The 20839-nt window shown below is 56.8% G+C and overlaps 1 protein-coding gene across 2 annotated transcripts; it reads right to left on the bottom strand.

The window, feature by feature from the left end:
* Nucleotides 1-1408: 1408 nt before the first annotated feature.
* Nucleotides 1409-20743, bottom strand: INPP5E (inositol polyphosphate-5-phosphatase E). 2 transcript variants are annotated; one of them, XM_037797454.1, is made up of 11 exons: nucleotides 20684-20743; nucleotides 19119-20144; nucleotides 8435-8558; nucleotides 6496-6593; nucleotides 5350-5474; nucleotides 4946-5065; nucleotides 3987-4094; nucleotides 3724-3885; nucleotides 3523-3638; nucleotides 2746-2882; nucleotides 1409-2331 (listed from the first exon to the last, which is right to left on the bottom strand). In XM_037797454.1, the coding sequence occupies exons 2-11, from the start codon at nucleotides 19904-19906 to the stop codon at nucleotides 2199-2201; spliced, it is 1911 nt and encodes a 636-aa protein (XP_037653382.1). In that variant the 5' UTR covers nucleotides 19907-20144; nucleotides 20684-20743; the 3' UTR covers nucleotides 1409-2198. The 2 variants fall into 2 exon arrangements, with proteins under 2 accessions (XP_037653382.1, XP_037653383.1); XM_037797455.1 differs by lacking the exon at nucleotides 20684-20743 and adding an exon at nucleotides 20473-20605.
* Nucleotides 20744-20839: the final 96 nt, after the last annotated feature.

The following is a 20839-nucleotide window of genomic DNA, read 5'->3' as shown; positions in this document are numbered from 1 at the left end:
CCTCACCTGGCCTCTGCACCTGGGGTGCCTGGAGCTCAGTCCCAGACCTCTCCTCTCCCAGCACGTGTCACAGGATGAGCGTGTCCAGGCCAGGAGCTGCTACAGCTGCTGGTGGGCACCGGCGATGTTGGACTGACCCACGGGCCTGCCAGGCGGGCTCCCGCCGGCTCCGCTTATGCGTGTGGGAAGGCCTCGAGCCTGACGTTGCCAAAACGCAGCCCTGCCCTAACCCGCCAAGCTCCTTCTGCAGCCTTCCCCGTGCCTATTAGGGCATGAGCCCGGGTGCCAGGTGCTGCAGCCACCTCCCGTCGACTCCACTCAGCGTCACCCCCACCACCCAGGGCCTTGGCACCCAGTCGGGCAGGACACCCTACTAGGCGCCCACCCAAAGGTCTCCCTCACGTCTCAGGTGCCCCTTTCAGCTGCTGGCCCCAGGCCCCTCCCTGTCCCCTCAGCCCTGTCTTCCCTCTGGGGCTCACACACACCCAGGCGTCTTCTCACAGCCTCCCCCTCAAAGCCGCCCTGAGACACTCAACGGGGGTTCTGCTCGCCTCCGCCCCTGGGCCCGGGACCTGCAGTCAGGAAGACGCTTGTCGCGAGAATGACCGGGCCCCAGACCAGAAGAGAGCAAGAGCTCGGTGGAAGAAACACACCCTCAAGCTTGTTGCGTTTCACAGTTCTTTATGAATTTCACAATTCATGCAGCTTATTTCCCAGAGACTGGCCAACTTAATTCGCATTAATTTGAATTTTAAATTAACTTTCCGAAGGCCATGCCTTTCATCTAAACCCTAAGGGCTAGTGTTGAGCAGGTCTCTGGCCTGCCTCCGAGCCCTGGGTGGTGTGTGGTTCCCCTGAGGCATGAAGCCAGACCAAGGGAGGTGGTGGGAGCACGTTCAAACCTTTCTTTTCCATGATCAGAGAATATGCCTAGAAAGAACCCATAAAACTGTACCCGGTTGAAGACTTGTTGCGACAAAAATCTAACAGCGAGATTTTTAGTGAATTAATTGCAACTTAAGGCACATTCATTCAAGCAAAACTTGATGTAGACAAACAGTCTGAGTAATTTCTGGAAATTGGATGGAATGGCTGTGCCGTGTCTTAAATAGAATTTCTCCTGCTGTATTACAAGATCAGGGCGTGCTGCTGGAGAATCCACATGCCCTATTTTGGAAGCTCATGCCGATGGACGTTTCCTGTGTGGTTCATTGGAAAGTGACTCCTCATTTTGCAGGGGTGCCCTGAAGGAAGGCCGCCCCGGACAGCACTCGCCCCGGTCAGACGGCAGGACAGCAGGATGGGGTCAGACAAACCCGGCCGTGGCTCAGAGAGGAAGGTACAACGTGGCCTTGGCGCTGCGGAGCCTTTTAAAGAACAGAGGCGCACGGACAGATTCCCTCCAAGATTCAATCTTTGGCCAGAAAAGAGTTTACGTTTTAATATATGCATTTATTAAAAAATATAAATATGGAAAAATAAATAATTTGAAGACTAGATCAAATGCCCCTAGGCCTTTCCACGTTCAAAGCCCCCACTCTCCTCAGGCGACGGGAAAGACAGAGCAAGGACCTCTAAACCTGCCTCAGGCGCTCACGAGCTGCTGTTGTCCTCGCCTTCCAGCGCTTTCTGAGGCAAGGAGGGGGCCTGGGTTAGGAGCCTGTGGCCTGACCAGGGGCTGGGGGAGCTGGAGGGGACGGGGCCCACTCGGCCCAGGGCAAAACCAAGCCATGACCTTGGTGGTTGCTTCAGCCTCCGACGCCGACTCGGCCTCGGTTTGGTCCTAAGGGGGTCTGGGGGTTCCGGGGAAGGGGAAGGTGTGTGGAAGAGGCTGGGGGCTGGCAATGCTGCTCTGGCGTGACAACCCTGAGAAAGCCGAGGGGGGATCTTTTGGGGGTTGCTGGCACAAAACGGGGAACTTGCTCCTGGCCGCCCCCGGCCAGCCCCGACGCGGCCCTCTGCAGGGGAGAGGAGCTGGCCCCGGCCCGGCCTGCCCGTGGGGAGAGCTGTATCTGGTTAGGGAGCACCAGCTGCTCTCGAGGTGGCCTTCCTCCTGGGGCACGGGCTCACTGCCACCGGGCGAGTTTCTGGTTGACAAGAGAGGATGGCCTTCAGGAACTGGCCCTCGGCTCCCAGAGGGCTGCGCAAGGCTGTCCCGGCAAACCTGCCCGGCTCTCCCATGGCAGCTGGGAGAGCCCTCAGGACACCGTGCAGATGGTGCTGGAGTTCTGACTCTTCAGTGCCTGCTGCCTCTGAAGTTCTCTTGAGATCCGTCTTTTAATTCCTATCAAGTACAGTTCTCGGTCAAACTTGCCGGCCGCCAGCGGAATGCTGCAGAGGGAAGAGCCTGTGAGAAGGGGCACATGCACCGTCCCGGGACGGACACGGTGGCTGCCCGAGTGCCCAGCCTCCCTGGTGGGCTGGGGTCTCACAGCTCTCTGGATGCCCCAGTCCGACCTGAAATAGCGGGGAGACAGGGCCACCCTAAGGACGCCCCCACCACGGGCAAGCCCCCAGTTCAGCTGCAGAGAGCACGGCCCGGCAAGCCGAGAGAGGAAGGGCCCGGAAGCCTGGCATGCCGCTCAGTGGCCACTGGTCCCCCAACCGCGGCAGCTGTTTCTCCAGGGCAGCCGGTGCCCCTGCACACACCTGGTGTCCCCAGGCTGGGCCTGCACGACCTGACGGTGTGCACACCGTGTCCGAGCATGCCCCCCATGGCCCCGAGTGGAGCCAGGCAGTACTGACGTGTCTCTCCCGGGCCTCACTCTGACCCGGAACAGGCCGTAGACTGGGCGGTGGTCGGACGTCCTGATCCCTGGGCAGGATGAGTACTTGACCGGGCAGATGTCGTCCTTGTGGCGGCTTCTGTACACGACCCGGTCCTTCGGGAAGAGAGGCCACAGCAGGCGGCCATTTGCACGGCCCTTGCCCGAGGCGCCTGGCTGGTCAGCCCCCTGGCCCTCCGTGGTAAACAAACTCCCAGGCAAGAGCACCCGAGTGCCCTACGCGGTGGCCGTCTGTGGGTGCACATGGGAGATGGGCTCTCCCTCACCAGTGACCCCACTTAGATGACGCCTGCTCCACCCAGCTTCTCTGGGGTCAGATCTGAAGCGGCTGGGTCAGCCCCGCACCCCCTGGGGAAGGCCCAGGCCTCCATCCGGTCGGAGCCTCCTGGGGCATCCGGCAGAGGGAGCACAGAACAGTGGGGTGCAGGGTCATTGTGGCCCCTGGCCAAGCAGGTGCTGTGCGCCGCCTCCGAGAGCTTCTGGGGCAAGGAGGGGGGCCCCTAATCAGCCAGAACCCCAGGGAGAGCCTGAGAGGGAGCCCTGGCCCCGGCCGCTGGCTCCAGACCCGGGCCCCGCTGCGGCCCTGGAGGGGAAACGTCCGAGTGGGCTGCTGCTGGGCAGGGCCTGTTCCACGCGGCCTGTCGGAGCTGCCTGGGTGCCTCCTGCACTTGATGTCCAGGCCTCGGTGCAGGGGAAGGGTGGCCTGATGGGCTGCGGGACGGAGGGGCATGCCTACCGTGTAGGAGGGTGTCCTCTGCTTGGATGTGCTGTCGTACGTGTCCTTCCCAAGGTCGAACTTGTACGAGGGCAGGAAGTGGATGTCTGGCTCCTGGAAGCCCTTGAAGATGGTCCCTGCGGTGGGCACAGACGCACTCAGGCCCCCCAGGCTCCCAGGCCGGCCGCAGGGCCCTGCTGCCCCCCCACCCCGGGCACTCACCCTTCCTCATCTCCCTGGTCAGCTGGTCGAGCGCCAGCAGAGCTGACATGTTCGTCCCCAGGTCCTGCCTCAGGATGGCCTCCACGGCTGCCCGCCCGCCACTTAGGCGGAAGTTGAAGTCCCCAAACCAGAACACCTCGTCGAAGCGGGTGGTGACGTCGGCTGGAGCACACGGGAAAGCACATTGGTCCCACCACCCCCCCCAGCTGTGCCTGGCACAAGGCGGGCGGCGCCACCTCCCTGGCTGAGGGCGTGGCGCTCACCGGGGCTGGAGCGGTAGGGGTTGGTGTCGGGCACGTTCCTGGGCAGCCCCAGGGCCTGGATGGTCTTGGCGTAGTCCAGCAGCCTCTCCGCCACCTTCCCGTCCCCGGCTGTGGGAGCAAACGGCTGTGGGAGCAAGATGCGGCCTGCACGTGGCCACGCCATGTGGGCGCTCGGCCTCGACCCCGCGCCTTCACCCCCAGTGGGCCACGGACCCTCCGGGGACGCGCTGCAGGGGAGGAGCGCCGGGCCGGGCGGTGGGGCGGGCGGCCAGGCCAGGGCTCCTCTCTCCCCCTGGCTTGTCCACCCCACGTCCGCGCCAGTTGTCTCGCACAGAGGGACAGAGACGGGACCAGCTGCCGGGACGGAGGCGCCCCACAGCTTCCGTTTAATCTTTCCAACTGTTTATTAAGAAATTTTTTTAAAATACCCCAAAATTGGAAGAGTTGAAAGGAAGTGTGTACCCACTGCACTGACATGACAATTCCTACTGTCTTGCCCCGTTGGCATTACATCTTTTAATGGAGGTGTGTGTACACACACACACGTTTTCAGACCATTGGAAAGTCTTGCGCCAATCCGTGACACCTTACCCTGAACCCGTGCGAGTAAAGACCTTCTACGGAGGTCACCATCGTCGTCTCACCTGGAAAACCTAGTGATCCTCACTGCCAGTCACCTGTAACCCCTCCACATCTGCGCTCCCAGCTGTCCCCCAGCTGCTTGTCGTAGCTGGTCTTAACCACTGCGTTTGGTTGTCTGCCCCCGTAATCTTTCCATCTGGAACCGGCCCTCCTGCCCCCCTTCTAGAAGTTACATGGTCAAAGGGAGGGGGCAGCCAGAGTGGGCCTCCCCGACCCCAGCCCCGTGCCCGCCTCCGCCTCCCGAGGGGCTCCGCCCGCTGGGGTGTCTGGTGCGGACACTTGCTGGAGCAGGGGCAGGGGTGACGCGGAGGACTCACAGGTGAAGTGGGAGGTGATGAAGAGAAAGGAGGTGCCAAAGAAGGTGAAGCTGACGCCCAGGGCCCCCTTGGTCTTGATGTGGGACACGATGCGCGTGGTCACCGTGGAGCTCTCCACCTCTGCGGGGACAGCAGTGTCCTGCAGCCCACAGCCCCCGCCCCTGGCTCCTCCAGCCGTGCCCCGGGTGCCTGCGTGTGCAGGGGCGCCCGCCGTGGGAGGTGCAGGCAGAGACAAGCAACCCCCCGGCCGGTGTGAACCGCGCCTTCCTGCCTGACCGCCTGGACGCCGGCGAGTGGGGGGGCACGCGGCGCACAGCCGGAGCCCCACCCAGGCCCCGCCCCACCCGCAGAAGCCCCACCCAGGCCCACCCAAGCCCCTCCCCCATGCCACTAGCCCCGCCCACCTGAGCAGAACCAGATGAGGTCCCGGCGGATGAAGACGGACAGGTAGAGCACGCCATGCGCAGCCGCGTACAGCATGACATAGTGGGGGCCCAGTGTCTCCTGCAGGCGAGTCTCCCACTCCCGCCTGCGGGGTAGCAGAGCCAACCTGAGGGCGCATCGACCCCAAGAGAGCCCCTCGATGCATGCGGCGGGAAGCGACCCACTACGGGAGGAAAGGCCACTGTGGCCAATCGCTGGGCACTCAGGGCATAGGTGAGCACCTGGAGGGCAGGTGAGCACCCAGGGTGCTGCGGGGGCTCCTGAGCCAACAGGCTGCTGGGCTGGGCAGCTGCTGGAACCCCACGTGCTGTCTTACCCACAGGCTCGCCATCACTGTACCTGAAAAGGCTGTCCCAACGCCCAGTCGAGGGCCGAGTCCCTGCCAGGCCACGGTCACAGCTCCCACCCAGGGACACAGGCCCAGGGGGACAGTGGGGGAATGTCACCCCCACCCCAGGAGTCCCAGGGGAGGGGGCAGCCCACTGCCCGGCCCCTCCCTGCTCTGGTCAGACCTCCGGGGCTTGGTGTCGAGGATGAGAAAAACCTAAACAGGCGTCTGCAGCCTCCACACCTGGCTGGAGAGCCCTCCCTGCGCACCTGTGCAGCCGGCAGCAGATGGGAGCTCGTAAAGTCGCCTCAGAGCACCTTGCCAAGGCCTGGGACACCCCGCAGGGATCCCTGAGGCGCCATGCACTCAGGAGGGAGGGGTCAGCGAGCCCCCAGAGCAGGGGGGCAGCAGCTGCTGGGGGCCCCGGGGTGGCTCAGCGGTGCCATTTTGGAGTTGGGTGCTGCGTCCTCGAGAGTGGGCTTCTGACGACAACCTAGAGGCAGCCCTCTGCTGTTTCTCTGTGCTCTTAAGCCAACTGTTCGACTGAAAAAGGCGACTAGCATTTATTCAAGATCCCCTGGGAAGCGAGCACCGAGTTCCGTGGGTTTCCCCGGCCACTCCGGGGCCCTGGTGCTGCCGTGGGTGCAGCCTGCGCCTCGCCACACGCTCTGAACAAAAAGGCCGATCTCAGAGCTGGGCCCCCAGAGGACACACGGGCCAGCGGGCTCCAGGGAGGAAAGCACGTGGGCAGCGCTGGCGTGGGCCCTGGCCACCCTACCTGTCCGAGCAGCCCTCCTGGACTCCGACCACGTACATGTCCTGGGCGTAGTCGGCCTCGGCGGGCAGCAGGAACTCGTCCAGGTTTGGAGGAAGCTCCTGAGGAAAAGCACGGAGGGGGCGGGCTGGGGACCCGAAAGCAGCACCTGCCAACAGCGTGGCCGGGGCGCCTGGGGGAGGCCACAGCTTCCAGAGCGATGGCCAATGCCTGTCCTGCCTAAGGGGGACTCAAGCTACCAGAGCTGAAGCGAAACGGCCTCGGCCTCCAGGGAAGCTTCCTGCTGTGTTGGCCCGTCTGCACCCCGCCCTGCCCGTCTCAATTCCTCGGACGTGAGCCGTTCACCGTGCACGGTGTTCATCGCCTCCACCGGGCTGGGCCACCAGCACCACCGCCCTCACCAGCCTCCTCACCAGCGCAGGCACAACTGTGCCCGGGGAGCCCCGATGGCCCGTTCCCCAGGTACCCGCTTCTCTCCTTCCCCCATGAGCCTCCTGCTTCTGGGTGTTTCACATCACTGAGGTCAGGCAGGGTCTGTCCTCAAGGGTCACCCAAGTTGTCACGTGCCTCAGTCATCCTCCTTACGGCCGAGCGGTGTCCCATGTGCGAGAGGGCCTTGGTCCATCCGGGAAGCCCTTGACTCCCCAAAGACGCACCCGGTCTAGGCCCCAGTCTCCTTCCCTGGACACGGTTTGGGCAATGGTCCCTCTGAGTCCATCTCAAGGCCGCCCCCTGCAGCTGGCACCCTGTGAGCTCAGTGGGCATCTGACCCTCCTTCTACAGCTGCACCCCCAAACCCCACCCTCCCGGGCGGAGACCACGGGCTGCCTTCCAGCGCATGCTGGCTCACGCCGTGCACCCCCAGCCTGCCCTCCAGCCTCCAGTGGCCCCGTGTGGCTGCACCAAATGCAGGACAGACACACACATGGAAGTGCTATGGGACTGGGGGACGTCCCCTCCGAGGGAAGCGGGGTGCTGTCAGCCCTGCAGGGGTGGCCCCTGCCCATGAGGATGGGCAGGAATTTCCTCCTGCTTGAGTCACTGCTTCCTTGGGGCTGCACTCACATCCTCCTGACCCCTGGCCCTGCGTCGCTCTCCCCAGGCTGGTCACCCCAATTGGCCGCCTCCCCCTCTGGGCATCAGAGCCCTTGTTTGCGCCGCGCCCCAGAGCCTGGATGACCCCAAGAGGCAGGATCCCCATGCTGTGACCCTCCACCTCACCCAGCTCCTGCCACTCGGGTATTCTGCCCTAGGCCCCCAGCCTCATCCTGACCCCAGCGGCATGGGGGTGGCAGAGCTTCTAGAAAGTTCACGCCCAGGCCCGCCACCGAATCAGAACTCTGGCGGGGAGGGGCCCCACGTCCCCACATCTTTCCAGGCCGAGAACACCCGGGCCCAGCCCCCGCCTGGCAGCCCAGGCCTCAGACACACAGGACCCCTCTGCCCAGACCTGGCCAGAGAACAAGATTTCGGGGTGACTCTGGGAGTCAGTTCAAGGGCAAGTGAACAGGGTCCAAAATAGGTTCCCGTGGAAGCCAAGGCCTCAGACAGACGAGCACAGGAATCCCCTGGCCGTTGCCCCCGGCCCCCCATGGATGCAGGGATCAGGGGGTCCGGCCCCCACCATGGGGGGTCCAAGAGTGGCTCATCTTTCACTCACCATTTCCCGAGGACCCCCAGGCCCCAGGAAGGGGAGAGAAAGATGCCGGGCACAGTCTGGTGTGGGAGACGGAAGCAGACAAGCAAAACATAAAAATGCTGACAGACGCATGTGGCTGTGGGAGTGACAAGGCAGGGAGGAGACGGGGCCAGGAGGGGCTGTGTGGGCACAAACTGAATGGGGCGAGGGACGGGGGCCACGAGGGTGTGGGCAGATGGGAGAGCAGCAGGCGTTGGCAGGGGTGGGGGGGCAACAGGAGGGAAACCGAGGCTCATCTCTCACCTTCTGGCCCTGCATGTTCCAGGTGGCCACGAAGACGGCCACGTTCCGGTCCGGGAAGTAGCGGGCCAGTTCGTCCGCCCCCAGCAGGGCTCCGCTCGCCAGGAGGCTTCCTTCCAGGTAGCTCCTGTGAGGAGGGGGACGCGCTGACCCCGGGGAGGGCCGGCCCGGGAGGCACAGCCCGAGACCCCCAGGCCATCGCTCAGGGCGGGAGGCGGGGGGGGGGGGGGCCCAAAGCCGGGGTCTGAGCAGACAGCCACCTCTCCAGGGCATGACACCGGTGGGGTCTGTCCATCTGTCCCCTGAGGCATGACCCTGGATGGACAAGGTCAAATCCCACAGAATTTCGGGGCCACCTTTCTCCTAGATCAACAACTTTCTATATGCAGACCCTGTAGGGTCATCCACAGTGCCGTGGTCGGCTGGCTCTCCTGGAAAACAAGCTGTGCTCACAGCTGTGTAGACACCAGCTCAGAGTCACACTGGAGTCAACGTTCTGGCTCTTTTGGTGGACCCCCATAAGGGGGCAAGGTGCTGGGAAGACCCGCGGAGACCCAGAGAGGCACCCACGCCCTCCAGGTAAAGACGCGTACGACAATGGGGAGCTACACAGCCACGAAACGGGGTGACGTGCTGTTGCGTGGCCATGACATGGATGAAGCTTGGGAAACAGGATGCCGGTGCGCGGAGGCACATCCCGTTCAGTTCCACTGATGTGAAACGTCCAGACTGGCAAATCCATCGAGGCAGGACGTAGACTGGCGGTGACTGCGGGGAGGGGGCTGGGTGGGGAGTGGCGGCTGATGGGCTCGGGGTTTCTGTTTAGGGTGAGGAACAAGGCTTGGGAACAGACACTGGTGATGACTGCACAACACTGTGAAGGTGAGGATGGGAATCAAAAGGGTCCACTACAAAAAAAGCAATTAAATACAGAAGCAGTAATGCAGCAAAGAACAAACAACATACCAGACACACAGAAAACAAACGGCAGCATGGCAGTTGTCCAGCTTTCCTTCTCAGCTACTCCCTTAAATGCGAACGGGTTAAGCTCCCTGTTAAAAGGCAGAGACTGGGAGATGGGCTGAGAAAGCACGATCCATTTAGATGTCAAGAGACTCACTTTAGGTACAAAGACACAAAGAGGCTGAAAGGAGACGGTGGGAAAAGATATCCCATGCAAACAGTAAGCAAAGAGGACACCAGTGTGGCTATGTGATTGTCAGACAAAACAGACTTTAAGTCAGAAAAGATTACAAGAGACAAAGAAGGATATTATATGTTGATAAAACTTCTATCCAGCAAGCAGATATAATGATTAGAAACATATCTGCACCTCACAACAGAACCCCACAATATTTGAAGCAAAAATTGACAAAACTGAAGGGAGAAATGCACAGTTCTACAAGACTACTCGGAGACTCCACACGCCACTTTCAACAACCGACGGGACGTCTGAGCAGACCGATAAGGAAACAGAGGATGTGAGCGACACCATTAAACGACTGGCCCTGGTGGACCGCACAGGACATGCCACCCACGCATCCTTCTCAAGGGGGAACATCCCTCAGGACAGCCGTGTGCTAGGCCATAAGTCAAATCTTACAAACTTAAAAATACTGAAATTGTATAAAGCTTCTTATGAAAATGAGATTAAGTTTACCTTTCACACAGGAGAGGTATGCCTGGTGGGGTGGGGCAGTTCAGGAATTGGCAGAAGGTTAAAAAGACAAACTGTAGTCCATGGTCGGTCCCCCTGTTTATCCACCCACTATTCATGGTCAGTCCCCCTGTTTATCCGCCCACTATCCACAGTCAGTCCCCCTGTTTATCCGCCCACTATCCACAGTCAGTCCCCTGTTTATCCGCCTAGTATCTACTATCCCTGCAAGTTGGAGACTTGGGGTTAGAGGTTCCCAAAATAGCCTCATAACTTTTACCTAACTAGCCCAGATTGGCTCTAAAGAGGCCTAGGCATTACCATTATAGTCAGGGGTGGAGATTTGTTCCAACCTTCAAATGTTGCAAATTTGCATGAGAAACTTTTTTCAAATGTTTCCAATTCCCCCCCCCCCCCCAACTGCATGTTTCAAATTTGCGCGGGCTAGTTAGGCTTGTGGAATAGAATGTAACCTCTGGAGTATCAGCCACTGGAGAAACAGGGGAGGGACTTGCAGTTAGGTGTAGGGAATAAATACTGCTGGGTCTATTGTTCAGCGCGCCAACCCCCACACTTTGGTTGGGTGCCCGTTCTTGCAAGATCGTGAATAAATTCTTTTCTTCTCCACAATCGAGTGAGTGTTTATTCCTTTTAGGAATAGTGCTTATTCCTCACAATCGTCTCAAGACCACAGTGGAATAAAGCTGGAAATCAGGAACAGAAGGAAAACTGGAAAATTTACAATTAACACACTACTAAACAACCAGTGGATCAAAGAAGTTGAAACCACAAAGGAAATTAGGAAATATCTTGAGACGAATGAAAACAAAATCACAACATGCCAAAACTTATGGGGTGCAGTGAAGGCAGCGCCCAGAGGGAAATTTCTGGCTCTAAATGCCTACATTAAAAAAGATCACAAATCAATAACCCAACATCACTAAAAATTAGGAAACACTAAAATTAGAGCAGCGATAAATGAAATAGAGAATCAATAAAACCAAAAGTCGGTTCTTTGAAAAGATCAATAAATTCGACAAACTTTAGCCAGACTGACAAAGAAAAAGAGAGAGGGGACACAAATAACTAAAACCAGGAATGAAAGTGGGGGCATGACTACCAATCTTACAGAAATAAAAAGGATTATAGGAGGGTACCATGAATAATTATATGCCAACAGATTAGAAAACCTGGATGAAATGGACAAATTTTTAGAAACATACAAATTACCTAATCTGACACAAAAGGAATAGAAAATCTCAACAGACCTCTAACCAGTAAAGAGACTGAATCAGTCATCAAAAACCTCCCAACAAAGAAAGTTCAGGCCTGGATGGTTTCACTGCTGAATTCTACCAAACATTTAAAAAGTTAACACCAATCCTTCTCCAACTCTTCTAAACAGTAGAAGAGGAGTGACTACTTCCTAACTCCTTCTCTGAGGCCAGCGTTACCCTTATACCAAAGCCAGATAAAGACAAGAAAGGAAAATAACAACCAATATCCCTTATGAATACAGATGCAAAAATCCTCAGCAAAATTCTGGCAAACTGAATCCAACAGTAAATTAAAAGGATTATACCCCATGGCCAAGTGGGATTTATTCCAGGAAGGCAAAGTATTGTTCAACAGAAGAAAATCAATGTAATTATTACATCACACTAATAGAATGAAAGGGAAAAAAACAAACAAACCACGTGATCATCTCAATTGATGCAGAAAAGGCATGTGACAAAATCCAACATCCTTTTGTGATAAACAATCAGAAAACTAGGACTAGAAAGGAACTTTCTAAACATGATAAAGGGTATATATGAAAAGCTCACAGTTTACATCACACTCAATGGTGAAAGACTGAGTTTTTCCCCTAAGGTCTGGAACAAGACAAGGATGCCGCTGTCACCACTATTATCCAACACTGTGCTGGAAGTGCTAGCCAGGGCAGCCAGGCAAGGGAAAGAAAGAAAGGGCATCCAAATTGGAAAGAAGTCAAATTATCCCTATTCGCAGATGACATAATCAAACAGAGGAAATTCCAAAGAATCTAAAATTCCTAAAGACTCTTGTAGAAAGCTGCAAGAATAAACAAGTTCGACAGGATACAAGATAAACATGCATAAGTCATTTGGGTTTCTATACCCCAATAATGAACAATCTGAAGAGGAAATCAAGGAAACAATTCCATTCCCAATAGCATCTAAAAGAATACAACACTTAGGAATAAATTGAGCCAAGGGGATGAGAGACTTGTAGGCTGAAAACTCCAAAACATTGCTGAAAGAAACGAAAGACCTGAATAAATGGAAAGACTTCTTGTGCTCATGGAGTGGAAGACTTAGTATTGCTGAGATGTCAATACTGCCTAAAGCGAGCTACAAAGTCAGCGCAATCCCCATCAAAATCCCGCAGCCTTTCTTACAGGAATGGGAAACGCTGACCCTCAAATTCAGGGGACCTGCAAGGGGCCCCAAGTGGCCAAAGCCATCCTGAAGTGTGATGTTGGAGGACTCACACTTCCTGACTTCACAACTTACACCAAGCTGCAGTAAGCAAAACCGTGTGGTCCTGGCGTAAGGACAGACACAGAGACCAATGGAATAGAACTGAGAGCCCAGACAGAAGCCCACACATCTGTGGCCAGTTGGTTTTCCACAAGGGAGCCAGGGCCAGTCGATGGGGAAATGACAGATGGTGCTGGGACCACTGGCAATCCACATGCAAAGGAATGAAAGGGGACCCCCACTCGCACCATATGCAAAAACTAATTCCAAATGGATCAACAACAGAATATAAGAGCTAATACTATAAAACTCTTACAGGAACACACGGGGAAGTATCTTCAGGACCTTGTAGTAGGCAATGGATTTTTAGACTTTACACCCAAAGTACAAGCAACAAAAGAAAAAAGAGATAAAGTGAACTTCGTCAAAATTAAAAACTTTAGTGCATCAAAGGACATTATCAAGAAAATGAAAACAACCTAGAGAATGGGATAAAATATTTGAAAACCATATATCTGATAAGGGTTTAATATCCAGAATATATAAAGAACTCCTACATTTCAATAATAAAAGGACAAACAACCCAATTTGAAAATAGGCAAAAGACATGAATAGACATTTTTCCCAAGAGGAAATACAAATGGCTAAAAAGCACATGAAAATATGTTCATCTTCATTGGCTATTAGGAAAATGCAAATCAAAACCACAATGAGATATCATCTCACACCAATAAGAATGGCTGCCATTAAACAAACAGGAAACCACAAGTGCTGGAGAGATGTGGAGAAACTGGAACTCTTATTCACTGCTGGTGGGAATGTAAAATGGCACAGCTGTGGAGGACAGTCTGGCGGTTTCTCAGAAAACCACTGAGTTGCCCTGTGACCCGGCAATTCCACTTCTCAGTATACACCCAGAAGATCTGAAAGCAGTGACACAAACAGACATTTGCACACCGATGTTCACAGCAGCGTCGTTCACAATTGCCAAGAGATGGAAACAACCCAAATGCCCATCAACAGAGGAGGGGATCAACAAAATGTGGTCTATATGTAGGATGGAATACTATGCAAAAGTAAGAAGGAATGAGGTCCTAAAGCATGTGACAACACGGATGAACCCTGAGGACACAGTGCTGAGTGAAATAAGCCAGACACAAGAGGACAGATATTGTATGATCTCACTAATATGAACCACCTAGAAAATGTAAACTTAGTCTTAAAATGGGAACACAGGGACCTACAGACAGACAGATGTTAGAGAGGGGGAGTGGTTACCTAATATGTGCAGATTTGTTAACGAGCTTGAACTTAAATGTCTGAGAATGGACAGAGGTGATGGTAGTTTGTTATTGGGATTACTTAAGAATTTGGTTGAAAAGGGTTGTTTAAAGTCATGTATGTAAATCAGTCCATGCAAGAACTACTACAAATGTAAATAATAATAGAGGGGTATATGGGAAAACATAACAATTGCAAACTTTGGACTACAGTTAACAGTAATATTTTAATAATATTTAATATTTTAACAAATTTACTACACCAATACTATGGGTCAACAATGGGGGTGCTGAGAGGTATGGGAGGATTTGGGTTTTAGTTCTTATTCTTATTTCTGTTCTGGAGTAATGAAAACGTTCTGGACTTTATCATGGGGATGTACGCACAACCATGTGATGATACTGCGAGCCAGTGATTGTATACTTTGGATGGTTTGTGTGGTGTGGAATATATTTCAATAAAATTTAAAAAAAAAGAAAAGAAAAAGCAAAAGGAAAAAGGGAGGGGGGGAGGCAAGGATTTGAACAGACTTTTCTCCAAACAAGATACTGAAACAACCAATAACTATGTGAAAAGATGCTCAACATCATCAGCTGTTTGACACATGCAAATTAAAACGACAATGAGATGCCACTTCACACCCACGAAGATGACTATTATTAGGAAAACTGAAAATGACAAGTGCTGACAAGGACGGAGAGAAACGGGAACCCTCGTGCAATGCTGCTGAGAATGTAATATGGTGCAGCCGTTGCAGAAAGGCTTGTCGGTTCCTCAGAAAGTTCCGTGCAATCACCACGTGGCCCGACGACCCCCTCCCGGGTAAAGGACTCAGAGGCGCCGGCAGCGGGGCCCGGGCCGGCCGTCTGGGTATTAGTGTCCACGCAGCGCCGGGCGCGGGAGCCACAGGGCAGCAGCCCGGTGCCGGCCACGGACGAGGAGAAACAGGACGTGGCCCATCCGGATGAGGGGACGTTACTTGGCGGAAAAAGAAGTGATGTACGGGACAGGCTACAACCCGGATGGGCCTTGGAGACATCACGTCGAGTGAAATAAGGCAGACACAAAAGCACAAGTACTGGCTGATGTCTCCCATACGAGATCCCTAGTGGCTCCCAGGGACGGGGTGTGACTGCTGAATGAGCGTGAGCTTTGGTTTGGGATGAGGAAAGCCTGGGTTTAAATAGTCGTGAGCGTTACACACAATGGTCGGTGTTCTTAACGTCAAAGAACTGTCCACGTAAAATGCTCACAATGACTTTTATGTTATGTCGTTTTACCACAATTAAAAATAAGTGAAATAAAAAACAGCCCAGAGAGTTCCTGTACACCCCTCACCTTTGCCCCAGCTTCCCCAAATGCTACCCTCAAACAGTGCACAGTGTGGTGACGGAGGCCGGGAAGCCAGCCTGGACCGAGCGGACAGCCACCCCGGGCCTGCCACCCACCGGCACCAACCCCCCGCTGCCCTCAGCAGGCCCCCTCCCTCCGCCCGCCGCCTCCTCCGCGAAGCCCTCTCGGATAGCTCCCTCGGTTCTGAGCGCTTGCTCCTGAGCTCGGCCGGGTCACCTGCCACCGGTGCGCCCGCTCTCCTTTCCCACATGACCCCGAACACCGGGGGGCCAAGGCCGCATCTCCACTTGGGGCTGGCACAGGCCTGGTATACAGTAAGTGCTCAACAAGCGCTTACTGAACGAACAAGAACGAGTAAGGGCTGGAGTAGCTCCAGGAAGGCGGCAGTGTTGGGCTTCCTGGAGGAGGCAGCTCAAAGCTTTCCTTTTTTAAATTAATTTTATTTAAATGTGTCTACAATTTAGAAACACTCTATACCTCCCAAACAAAAACTCCCCCTTCCTCCGTCCCCTCGCTCCTTCTGGATATTTCATGAATGGGACCTGAGAGCCCTCGTCCTCTTGTCTGGCTTGTCTCACTCGATGTGCTATCTTCTGGGTTCCTCCATGCTGCAGCTCGTCTCAGAAAGTCATTCCTGTTTCTGGCTGAGTAACCTTCCACTAGGGCAGGCCACACTTGCTTCTCCATCGTCTGGCAACGGACACCTGCGCAGGTACCTCCACCTGTTGGCTCTCGTGACCGTCCTTCGATGGACACTGGGGAGTGAGTATCTGCTGGGGTCCCTGCTTCTGACTCTCAGGGGAGGCCTAGGAGACGAACTGTGGGGCCCTACGGTAACTCTCAGTTTAACGTTCAAGGAACAGCCAGGCTGTTCTCCACCACGGCGGCCCCACTTTCCATCCCACTGGCTTTGCCTGAAGCTGCCGCTGCCCCACGTTCCTGCCAACACTTGTCATTGTCAGCTTTTCTGTAAAAGCCGCCCTCTTGGGCGGGAGGTGGCACTGCCCTGGGTCTGGCTGTGGGCAGTGGGGTGACCCTCTCAGCCCAGCCCTGGGGGTTCCTCGGTGTTTACTTGTCTCTTGCTGTCGATTTACAGAGGTCCACAGGGAGCGGCAGGCACAGAGCCCACCCCCGTCAGGTCACGGGACCCCCAAGTGTTCTCCAGCCCTGACCGACTCTTTTCATTCCAGTTTGCTAAGAAAACCCCAGTCCTGTCTTTCCAATACAGAAGCTGTCTTCCTTTGAAGGAGGCCACACCACGTGGCACACTTGAGCCACGGCTGCGCGATTCAAAGCTGGGCGAGTTCCTGTGAAGTCGTGAAAAATTCTTCACAATTGTCTATTCTCAGCTCACCAGCGGGAGAGTGCGAGGGCTCAGGCCATGTTTGTGAGCCGTGCCTGCCAGGGTCCTGGGGACCTTGTGGTGCCCACCCTCCACCCCTGCCCCTCAAGCCCACCGCCTCCTCGTGTGACGTGCCAGCGTCTTCCAAGCCAGGAAGCTCTGCGGCCCGTTTACACAGCTCCTGCACAGAGTACTATTTAGAAGGCAGCAAAATGAACGGCACAATCTTCATTTTCATTTCCTATTTTCCAGTTTACCAAACAAGAGCTCTTCCGTGTAGAACCACCAAGTGTAGGGGTTTGAAGCTGCGTGTTCCCCAGAAAAACATGTTCTTAAACCTAATCCATTCCTGCGGGTGTGGACCCATCGTAAGCAGGGCTTTTTCATGAGGCTACGTCAGTGAAGGTGTGGCCCGGCCCAATCACGACGGGTCTTAACCCTTTTACTGGAGTCCTTGATCAGCAGAGTGAAATTCAGCGAGAGACAAAGCCATGGAAGCAAGATGCTGAAAGTCCAGGGAACCCAGGAGAGGGGAAAGGCCACCATGTGTCGAAAAAGCCAAGGAACGAGGATCCCCAGCGGTCAGGCCAGACGCCCCATTCTTCCGGGAGAGAGCATCATTGGTTTGGACTCCCGGCCTCAGAACCAATGAACTCCTGCCCTGTAGGTCAACCCACTGTGTGGTCTTTATTTTGGCAGCCAGGAAACGCAGACATCCAGGAGACGGACTTTGTAACTGGGCTTGCTCTCAGAACGAGGGAAAACGAATGGTAGAAGCCTTTCCCCCCACCCACCATGTATCTTCAAGCTGGCTGTCATTCTAGAACAGGGTGGGCAAACTGCCGTCTCCGGCCACAGCTAGCCCGCTGCCTGGTTTTGTGCGGCTAAGGCTGCTTTTTACACTTTTAAATGATTGGGAAGAAAAAATGAAAAAGAATAGTACTTCAAGGCATCAAAGTTATGTAAAATTCAAATTTCAGCATCCCAAATAAAGTTTTATTGGCAAACGGCCCTGCCCTTTCCTGGGCGCGCTGCCCGAAGCTGTGTTTCTGCTCCAGCGGAGCATGGCTGTGACGGTGGGCCCTCGACAGAGAAGGTTTGCCGACTCCTGCTCCAGACAAAGGGCCTAGAAACTGGGACCCTTCAGGCAGCAGAGCTGGGGGCAGGAATCTCCAGCCACCCACTGCCCGCAGGTTTTCTGAAAACAGTGGCTTACTTGAGGATCCAGCCATGATCCGATCCACCTGCCGGGGGTGTCTACCCAACTCATAACGTGTCTAAATAGATGGCACATGACTAAAAGGACGCACCGACACTTCAAATGCACCAAGACACCCCACTCTTCAGAAGCGCCCCTGTGGTGACTTATTTTAACAAAGGGAACAGCTGTGCTCGAAAAACAATTGCACTTCTAGCTTCAGGGGAGCGGAGAGTCACAGCAGAGAGGGAAGGCAGCCAGGCCCTTCCCGAGCTATGAGAAATCCACTGCAGACTAACTATCACGGTTCCACAAAGCCCAAGCCCGGGAGACAGAGGGCCAGCTCCTGCTTGCATGCTGCAAGCCCTCTCCTGCCCACAGGATGCGAAAGGCAGGAGCCAGTGAGGGAGTGTCAAGCCGGCAGACGGGACCGGCCCTTCTGGAAATCGCCGCAGCCCAGCCAACACCTGCTCTCTCCCGGGTCCTGCCACGAGTGGGCCCTGCAACCTCCCGCAGGGTCCCTGCCCCTCAGCCCAGCAACTCTGCTTCTGGCTGTGGGTGCTGGAGAAGTCCCCAGACATGGGGGGAGGGGGGGCGAGACAGAGCGAGCGTGGATGGGTGCTGCAGCATCACCCCCAGCAACAACTGGGACCCACGTGAGCTCATCGCCAGCAAAGCAGGGACAGCAGCTGTGACTCAGCACATCCTGGGACTCTGCAGCAGGACAAACGAGGGGGCAGACAGGAGGAACAGGGGGCGAGGGGGTTACTGCTTTCTGGCTCCAAGTTTCTGTATGGGGCAATGGAAACACACTAGAAACGGATAGTGACAGCTGGCACTACCAGTGTACTCCGCAGCACAGAACTGTCCATTCTAAAGGGTTAATATGACTTTTATCATGTCTGTCTTACCACAGTAAAAAAAAAAAAGAGAAACAGAGAAAGGAGGAAAGGAGGAAAGAAAGAAGGAAAGAAGGAAGGCAGAAAAGACAAAAAAAAAAAAGATGAATGGGGAAGATTGTAGAGACTGACAACGCAAGCCATTCCAGACAGAACAACAAAGAACAAGAACACGATAGGAAATGGTGCACAGAACATGGGCTCCCTATGTAAGTGCAGAACCAGCCAAAACCCTGTACTTATCCACGTACTTTGAGCCCATACGTGGTACTGAAATACAAGGGGAAAGTTCTGGAAAGACATGGAGCAAATCAGAAACCATGTCACTTCTGGGAGGGTGGAGGGCTGAAGGAAGACATGCTTTCTCGGCTCCAGTCACGCACCTGGTAACAGTTTTCTTAAAGAACACATGTAGGCCTCGCGCAGCCTGCAGCCGAGACGGCGGACAGGCCCTACCTGCTCCGGACGTCCCTGGCGCGGATGGGCGCCAGGAGGCTGAAGGCGGACCGGGCCGAGCGCAGGGAGCAGTCGTCGCCGGCCAGAGGGCTGCGGGGCCGGCAGGGGCCCAGGCTGCTGCGGGCGCGGAGCAGCGGTGTCTGCACGTGGCGCCTGAGGCCCTCCTGCTCGGGGTCCCCCTTGTTTGCCACCCACAGGGAGTCAGAGGCCATGTTCGGGTCCATGGCTGGCAGCGGGCGCGGGGGCAACCTGCTGGCCAGCCTGGGGGTGCCCCCCACAGAGGCCACCTCCCGGTGCAGGAGGTCCAGGGAGGTGCTGGCCGACCCCGAGAGGCCCTCGGCCCAGGATGAGGAGCTCCCTCCCGCAGGGCCCGCGGCCGTCCGGGGCTTTGGGATGTCCTGCAAGGAGGTGCTGAGGCTGGGTAGGGCCCGGCCGGGGACGGGGGGCCCGGGGGTCTCGTCCCGCGTTGCCAGGTCTTCATGGCTTGTTCTGAAACGCCTTCTCCTCCAGCCCTTCTCGTCGAGGGACAGGGCTCGCTCCAGCCGGGGCCTCGTGGGTGGCTTCGGGGTGATGGGCCTGGCCTTGGCTTGTGTGTTTTCCGGGGTGACTTTCGCCAGAGAGCTGAAGGGCAGCACCGGGCTCTGCTCCGGCCCCCCACCGTCAGTGGTGGGTGGGGGCCCGGGACTGGGGGCACAGGCCTTGTCTGCCTTGTGCATTCTGCCTTCGTGGGAGGTGGACTGCTGGGGGAGCCCCTCCAAGGGGTGCCCAAGCAGGGACTTGGACGGCATGGTGCAGGCCAGCCCGCCTCGGCCGCCCTCACGGACGGGGGCAGCCCGGCCTCCCTGGGGTGTGGGCGACACAGACGGGCAGTGTGCGGGACAAGCAGGCAGACTCTACCGCAGGAGGCACCCGGGAGACAGCCCGCAGCGGCAGCGGCTCCCCTTCCAGCCTGGGGTGGTCCCAGAAGGTGGCGGTCAGTTGCTGCATGGCCGGAAACTCTGAAGTCCCCGAGTCACCTACGAAGATCTGAAGGGAAAACCGTGCAGTTGGGACCCGACAGCTCATGTCCGCCGACAATTTAATAATCCAGAAGGACTGAGGAGAGGCTGTCTGGGAAGGAGCTGCGTCCTCCGTGGAGACGCTGGCACCAGCCTCCTCTAGGAAGCGGGAGCAGGAGCCGGGGGTCTGTCGGGGTCCCAGGGCGTGGCCGGGAAGGGGCGGAGCTCCCAGGTGACAGCCGAGCTCAGGGCGCCCGGGGCGCAGGGCCCGGCCCCCGCTCCCCTGCGCCACCGCCGGCACGGCCTGGCCCGCGGCTCCCGCCCCAGCGCGCCGGCCGGGGCGACCCTGGGCGAACCTCGGGCCTCTCGGAAACCGCGACGGCTGCCCGCCCGGAGGACGCTGCCAGTGCGGCCCGGCCCCGCGGGCTCCCGCCACGCCGCTCCCGAGAGCAACGACCTCCGCGGGGAGCGCGCGACCGGGGCTCGGGCCGCACACCCGGCCCCCGCGCCCAGGATCCCACCCCCGCGCCCCGGCCCCGCGCCCCGGCCCCGGCGAGGCCCCGCTACCTCCCGCGCCTCCGCGCGCCCCGCCGCCGGCCGGGCCCGGGGCTCCGCCTCGCCGCTCCCTGGCAACGCGCGCCCGGGCGGGCAGGCCGCCCCCGACTCCGGCCGGGCCGCAGCGGCCCCTGGCGGCCGGAGGACCGCGCGCCCGCACCCCCGCCG

This window comes from Choloepus didactylus, chromosome 10 (assembly GCF_015220235.1).
Source record: "Choloepus didactylus isolate mChoDid1 chromosome 10, mChoDid1.pri, whole genome shotgun sequence".
NCBI classification, from domain to species: Eukaryota; Metazoa; Chordata; class Mammalia; order Pilosa; family Megalonychidae; genus Choloepus; species Choloepus didactylus.
This window is presented reverse-complemented; position numbering and strand designations above follow the sequence as displayed.